General features: G+C 43.2%; 1 protein-coding gene across 1 annotated transcript in view; it reads right to left on the bottom strand.

Annotated features, from left to right (window-relative positions):
* Positions 1–2,254: 2,254 nt before the first annotated feature.
* ncor2 (nuclear receptor corepressor 2) overlaps positions 2,255–7,759 on the bottom strand; it is a 299,537-nt gene continuing 294,032 nt past the window's right edge. The window contains 1 exon segment of the mRNA XM_051921547.1: positions 2,255–7,243. Within this exon segment, the coding sequence (XP_051777507.1) occupies positions 7,074–7,243 (170 nt within the window). The 3' untranslated portion in view covers positions 2,255–7,073.

Raw genomic sequence — 7,759 nt, 5'->3', positions numbered from 1 at the left:
TCATTTTCATTTTTTTGGTATTTTGTACCTGTGAATGATGGAAATAAAAATGTAATCATGCTCAAAATAGTAAAGAAATGTGTCATCTTTAACTTTATGCCTTTTGGTGATCAGTTCATCTTCTGCTCACTTAACTATTTCACAGTAACAATTTAAGCAAGGGTGTCTAAACTTTTGCATGCCACTGTATTTGCTTAGCAGACTCTTTTATCCAAAGTGGCTTACAAAAGAGGTCAACATAGTTGAGTAACATATGGTGTCACCTTAGGGGTGCCATTTATGAAAGTTAAGGGGTGGGTGCACCTGGCACTGAGGGGGAAGGATGGTCATCCTCTGATGATCCCAAGTGAGCGCAGTTTCCCATTGGGCAGGATTTATGAAACTAGAAGTGCGCACATGCCCCTTACAGTCAGCAGCAGAAACACATAGGGGTGCTATTTGTGCAACTAAAGGGGCGTGCACCCTGGATACCGGGGGTTAGGGAGAAGGTTGTTGAAGTCTAATAATACCGACTACCCACAATTCACGAGAGGAGGCAATGGCTGTCAAACCTGGTAAAGATCCAAATGGGCTTTGACAGGCACTGGTGACAGGATAAGGGGACAAAATTGAGTGCCGCAAGTGAAGAACAAAGAACAAAATACAAATGTGTTACAATTCCCAGGTTATAAACCTCACAGTTATCTGAGGTCCTGTTCAGAATTCATGTCTGAAAGGCTCTGGGGCTTTCTTGACCCTGAGAACTACACTAGTCAGATCTGAAAATATAAATTACAATACTTAGTCTCACCCATTTTCTAAAGCTCCTTGTCTGAACTACTGTACTTGTGAAGCCCTGGTGCCCGGTCCTGGGTGAGCTCCTTCTCTGTGCCTATAGTTCTCCATTGAAAATCAGCACTTTGAGAAAAAGAGCACAATGGAGTCTGCTACTAGACAGTGTTGGCGACTGGGCTCTGGCAAGTCATCTTATTGCACTGTCTGTGCGCGCGCCTCGTCCCCTTATGCCAATGGCGTCTCCGGCTGTCTGCTTACCCTCCTGCTCACAGGTGTGCCCAATTAGGCGACTATTCATGAAAGTGCTGACCACTAGTGCGCTCTTGGCCCCTCTTCCTCTTAACATTTCCTGTTGTTTTGCCTGCCTGTGTTTTCACACCGTCTGCCGTTTAACTTCATGTCATTTTCCTGATCGAGTCGACACCTCCCTTTACTGCCTGCTCCCATTTACAGATCCTCTCCGACTTGCTTACCTTAATGGCTCCTTCACGGCCAATGCTGTTCAAAGACAGGAAGCTCATGGTTTAGCAGGAGTACACGATGGCGAGTCCCAAGTCTTCATATGTCAGGGTACACCGGCCGAAAACCTTCCAAACATTCATCTTCTAAACCTGCTTACACCAATAAGAGAGGCAAGAAGAGACAAATTTAAAAACAAATCACAACAGCAAATGACTAGGGGTCAGTCTACCCAGCAGGGGGCGCTAGCTCCCTGGTTGGAAAAAGTTCTTTTGTAATTGCGGCGTTTTAAGTAACCTTAAAGTATAAAGATATAATGTAAAAAGGCGATAACACCTCCCATAGTGATACAGCGGTAAGAAATCACATAAGAGAAAATAACTTAGCTTTCTTTAATGACGATTTACGTGGCATTACAGACGAAGGAAGCCAATGACAAGCCTATGTGAGAGTCTGCCTTTTTCGTCGCTGCGCTGGAAGGATTTTCAGGATCGGACGATGTAATCTTCCATCCATCCATCCATCGGCTTCGAGGTGTGCCGGGCAATGTTCCAAGGCTTTATACTCTTTCTCCATGTGCAGGCCCTTCATTTAGGTGAATCATGCCACTCCAAAGAAGGCAAAGAGAGGCGTGTTGACTCTTAACACACAGAAATAGTGCTTGTTGCCCATTTGTCTCGGTCTATCTTGTCCTATGCTTGGCCTAGCATTTCTAAGTGCTGAGCCCCTTTGTACTAAATCTGGCTCAGCTGTGCATACAGAAAGAAAAGAAAAGCAGATTTCAAATATTCACACAGAGCACAGTGACTTTAAACTTATATTCTCATTACAGTCAGCAAATCAATGTGCCCCTTTTGTGAGCTCGCTTCGGTTTCCTCCCCAACACCGGATCCGATTCAGATTTCAGGTGCAGGGTTGCGCCAAAGTCATTTCTTAGTGAAGTCGGCAGGACACCCGGGCTCAACTATTTTGCCCCAACAAAATCAAAGTGAGCAAAAAAAAACCAAAAGGCCAAACAAACTGCTGGCAATACGCTTTTTTATTGAAACATTAAGGCAGTGTCACAACACTGCTACCCACCGTGTCTGCGTGGTGGGCAACTTGAGTAAAACAGTGCACAAAATCTCCTTCCGTAGAAGTAAACAAACCCTGTAGCAAGCCACATAAATATTTACATCAACTCGGTTTTCTGTACAGTCCATTCTATCATACACTGGGATCCAAAAGTCCTTATGCACACTATGATTGTACAAAAGTTATACGACCCAAAGCCCCCCCCCCCCCACCCCCCTTGTACAGTTACGATAATACATTGGCCTTTTTTTTTCCTTTTGTTCATTCGGTAAAGTTACAAAAGCAAATAACACCAACGACAAAAAGGCCCTTTGATTGCACAATCAAATGAAATTGTAGCAGGTAGCACAAATGAAACACATTCCACTAAAAAACAAAAAAATAATAAAAGAAAACATGAAGCATTTTATTGTCTTTAGTATGAAAACTGAAGTCTAAAACTCTATAGTGTGTTTCTAGAACTATCTGACACCTCGGTGTTTTGTTTTTTTCTTTTTTTTTAATATAATACAACTGCTTTTTCAGTTTTAACCAAAGCCTTTAAGTTTCTACACGAGGTAGCCAGCAGGCACAAAGATATTAAGACATAGCAGGTAAGGTCATAAAGAAAGCCCCAAAACAGGACTGGCGTTCCCATCACACGTGTCACAGCACCACGTTGTTCCCAGAGATCTCGACACTGCTCACTCAACAGCGGCTCGTCCAGCGGGATGCAGCTCTGGCCGGGTGGGACGTCGGCCGCCTCTGAAGTGCGGGGAGACTCGTGGCAAGGAGAGCCGAAGCCATTCGGAAAAGGCAGGGAGCTCAGCTGACTGAAAATTGGCGTTTGTGTGTCAGAGCAGCGCACTGATGCGAGAGGAGCCTCACATCACAGCGACGACAAAGGAACAAATGACTGCACTGACTCAAATACCCCACCCTGGTCTGGGGCCAGGTGCGAGCAACAAGTGAGATACGCGTTTACTGATATAAGCACTAGGCGGACACGATCCTGCAGTCATGCTGAGTGCTGAGCAGCACGCCACAGTGTTTGGAACCAGCAAAAACAAAAACGAACAACTTTGCCGAGAAGAGATAAGCAACTTTCAAGTACAACATGTCGCAAACGAGAATGTCGTGTCTCATCACGTGTGTCTTTGAACAGAGAGCACCTTCTTGTAGGCTTCCACTGGCCCGACATTTTCAAAACTACGCACAAAAAAAAAAAAAAACAAAAAAAAACTGAAGACTTCATTTTGAAACATCGAAAAGGGAATGACAAAGCTGTGGTGGCACAACTGATGGCGGTGGGGCACACTTCTTTTGGTGCCCAGTTGCCACTTGTATTTTGCAGTTTGAACTGCAGACTCTGGAATGTGAGCGGGTTCAGAAGCGATCAGAACTTTTGGATGGACTCCACTTTGAATCACTGGGGTCCGGGATAAAGAAATGTACATATGCACACACGCTCGTGTATATATATGTATATATAAATATATACATACATACATATATATATATCCATCCATCTATTATCCAACCCGCTATATCCTAACACTGGGTGACGGGAGTCTGCTGGAGCCAATCCCAGTCAACACAGGAACAAATCCTGGGCAGGGCGCCAGCCCACCATAGGGCATATATTTTATATATATATATAAATATATATATATATATATATATATACACACACACACACACACATAAATGAAACAGTGTGCACGTGTTAAATATACAGAGATTACCCAATTTGCGCTGAGGCTTATGACACGTCAACAGGATAACATGAGGGGCTGGTTTTACTCAGTGCTTCATACATGACATTAACAAAGAAAAACAAAAATCCAGTAATTTCTGTAGAAAATAAAATATATGCAATATGGATATACATACATATATATATATATATAGACTGTGTATTTATAAGAATATGGCCGTGGTATATGTCTATACAGTGTGTGTACACACTCAATGCATATACTGTAGAATATTTAGGATATACACACTTTGCTCACATGTTCACTTGTGTATACATAAACTAAACAGTATATCATTTCAATGCACAGACGTACTCTGTATATAGGGCTTGTGTATACTAAATATAAAATAAACACTTTATATGATGTTCTTTATTTAATATAAAAATATTCCTCAATAGCTATCTTGTGTTCAGTCTGAAGAAGCTAATGGCCATCCTCTCAGAGGCACCTGTGATATGGACGTGCTACCTGTAACAATCAATTTACGTTAAAAAGACGACGACTGCTGCGGTGTTTTGTTCTACTGATGGCATTTACCGTAAGGTACCACACACCTTGGCATTCAAAACACTTGTGCATAGTCACTTCAGTACTGCGTACACAACGGAAATGGCACTTCAACACTAACATATCGTTCTACAGTACAGAAAAATGCAAATGCTGCCGTTCAGAAAAACAATGGAAGCTAACGCCACTCCTCATAGTAGTCTGGCGGCAAATCCCAGAATCCACAGACGCCCTTCTAGACTGACTGGCACACGACAATGTCAGCAGCTGGCAGTGACCAGCAGAAAAGGGCAGCAGGAGCACCTCGAGGGTCTCGTCTCTGCTGTTGGACACTTTATTCCGATTGAAGTGTAAAATGTTTTGGATTTTTTTCTTTTCTGGCTAAAATAAATTTACAGGAGGGGGAAAAAAAAATGAAGCCACTACACAGACACACAGAGCTTTGACATGTTTATATGAACACAATAACTTTTAAATAAAATATTTTCAACCTACGGCACGCGACTGGAGGAGTTATTGCTGCATAACTTTTTTGAAGGGAGCATCATTTTATCACTACCTGAAGAAGATTTAACCGTCAAATAAGGGAAAACAAAAACCGCCATGTTGCTGGATTCTAACAGTACTGGCCTTTTGTTTCAAGACGTAACATAAAGATTTTATTCAAAATGGTTCCAGCTCCATTTTCAGGTTTTTGGCAAACTAAACGTTCAGAGTGATGTGATCTGCGGTTCTATCAGTGTGTGCGTTTCTTGCAACAAAGGAAAGCTGCGCTAAGTCCTTACGGTGTATGCCCTTTTTGCCAACATTAACATGGCTTTGCATACAGAACGTGTCTGTCCTTTATGACTTGCATTTATTTTTTTGTCTGAACTAGGCCAAACCAATCCTGATCCACTAGTGATCTCCCCCTCCTTGGCTATTAACATATGTCAAATGCTGGTTTAGCTTTCCTCGCTTCCCATCTGACTGGGGTCCCAAAAACTGCTGTCAGGCGCCCCCCTTATTTCACACGTTGGGTGGAAGTGTGGGAGAGCAGGGTACAAAGAAGGACAGAATAAATGGTGGCCATCTGTATTTCCACCAAGCTCAGTGGGTCCTCTTAGAGGATGAAGTAAATGCCAAATGCTCTGAGCAATGCGCCTTGCCCCTTCCACACTCCCAGCTATTCACAGGCATTATCAAGTCACACAATACTTATATGCAATAAATACCCTGTAAAACAAACTCATGACTGTTCCAGTAGCAATGCCCAGCTTTCACAAACACACTGCACTAAACAGCAGCATCTGAACCTTGCCAGCATTGCTAGTGTGTCCACCTCAAGGCACAATCTCGTAATGCAGAGTCGGCCCCCTATGTGGATGATCCCACCTGTACCTGTCTTGGGAATGAGGGGCCTACAAAAGTGCCATTCTTACAAAAATGACATGGCTCGTTCAAATCACTTCACGGGTTTCAAGAAAGACATCTTCAAGAAGGCAAACACTTCACAGTGAACAGAACACATGACGTATGTATTTTTATTACTAAGTGGTCCTAATCTCCCTCCAAAAAAAGGTTCGTCCATGTCTTGCGTTTTTTCACTTGCTACATATGCAAGTAGTTGATTTGCAGAACTCCCTGTCATCAGCATCAGCACTAAATTACCAATCAGACCACAGTGTAGATGGTTCTCGATGAAATTCCTGATCAATAAACACAAAAAAGAGTCCTTGATCTCTTCCAATGTCACTCCAACATCCTGGATGGCACCATCGATAAACGGTCTGAGCTATCGCTGTGAGAAGCGGGGCATCAAAGGCCCAAAAGAATAGGCAGACAGCCACTGGAACAGCATGCAGACTGAGACGAGTTCCCAGAAATGCATTCTGGGAGGCATAAAAGGCAACATAAGGCTATGACACTAAGCCACTGGGCCTAGCATCATACAATGGGACCCCTAAAAGCCATAAAACAGTTCCTTGCTATAAACATTAGTGCTAGTGACCAGTGCTCTCGTTGAATGTTTCCAGATGTATGCCGAGGTTCTAGTTTGTCCGGGGCCTACATCCTGCCATTAGCACTGTTGGTATGCAACAATGGTTAGGACATACTCGTGTTATTATTGTTCAAAGTGGCATTCACCATTTGCATGTGTCTTGTTTGTCAGAATTCCCAGTTTGCAGGGAGAAGAGAAACAGCAAGTGTGGAGCAAGTCCCAGTGAATGCCAATCAAACACTAAACACGTGGCTCCTCTCACAACGATTCAACATTGACGTGGAGTTCAAAGGTCTGCTGAAGCAGAACTGGCCGTTATCGCTGCACCTCGTTCTTCTGTGAAGGCGCACAGAGAAGGTCCCATTTCTTAAGTGTTCTTTTCCCCATGTAAGGGCATAGTTGCAGGAGGAGGAGGAGGAGAAAAAGAAGAAAAAGGGGTACATGGTGAGAATTCACAGCTGACAGAAGGATCACTCCTCATTCTGCAGGTGGGTTTTAATTCTGGGAGGAATGGAAACCAAATATTGGCTCCTTGTCATTCACTCGCCATCAGACAGGGTCTCATACTGGGAACAAAGGAGTGGTTTTCTTTCCTCGTCCCAAACACGGTTGGATGCGCTGGAGCCGCCTTGCACAATGGATGACGTCACAGGAGCGAGGCCTGTGGGGAGTCTCATCGTTAGTGGATTATAAGGAAAGATAGTCGAACCTGGAACGAGAGCAAAAGGAAAACCTTTTACACTGGGATTTTTTTAAAGGAATTATGAAAACAAAAAGAGGTAAAAGGAGCATTACCAAAAAATGTTCATTTTAGTTTAATTGAAAGCAAACCTGTTTTTTTTAATCAGTGGCACAGTACACCGTACAAACGAGACACAAAGACGTGTAAAGAGGATTCAGGTCATCTTCTCTTAACATGCAATTCAGACAACTGCAGCCAATCACAGCACTCAAGCCATCACAGGGGGTCACTCATTCAGGCAGGGGGAATCAAATAAAAACACAAGAGTGCTGAGGGCTTAGACCAGGGGTCCTCAATGACAGTCCTAGCGGGCTGCAGTGGCTGCAGGTTTTTATTCCAATTCGGTTGCATAATTAGAAAGCAGATAGATGGATGGATGGATGGATGGATGGATGGATGGATGGATGGATGGATGGATGGATAGATAGATAGATAGATAGATAGATAGATAGATAGATAGATAGATAGATAGATAGATAGATA

This window comes from Erpetoichthys calabaricus, chromosome 18 (assembly GCF_900747795.2).
Source record: "Erpetoichthys calabaricus chromosome 18, fErpCal1.3, whole genome shotgun sequence".
NCBI lineage: Eukaryota > Metazoa > Chordata > Cladistia > Polypteriformes > Polypteridae > Erpetoichthys > Erpetoichthys calabaricus.
Note: the sequence above shows the minus strand (reverse complement) of the source record. Positions and strands in the feature narration are given on the sequence as shown.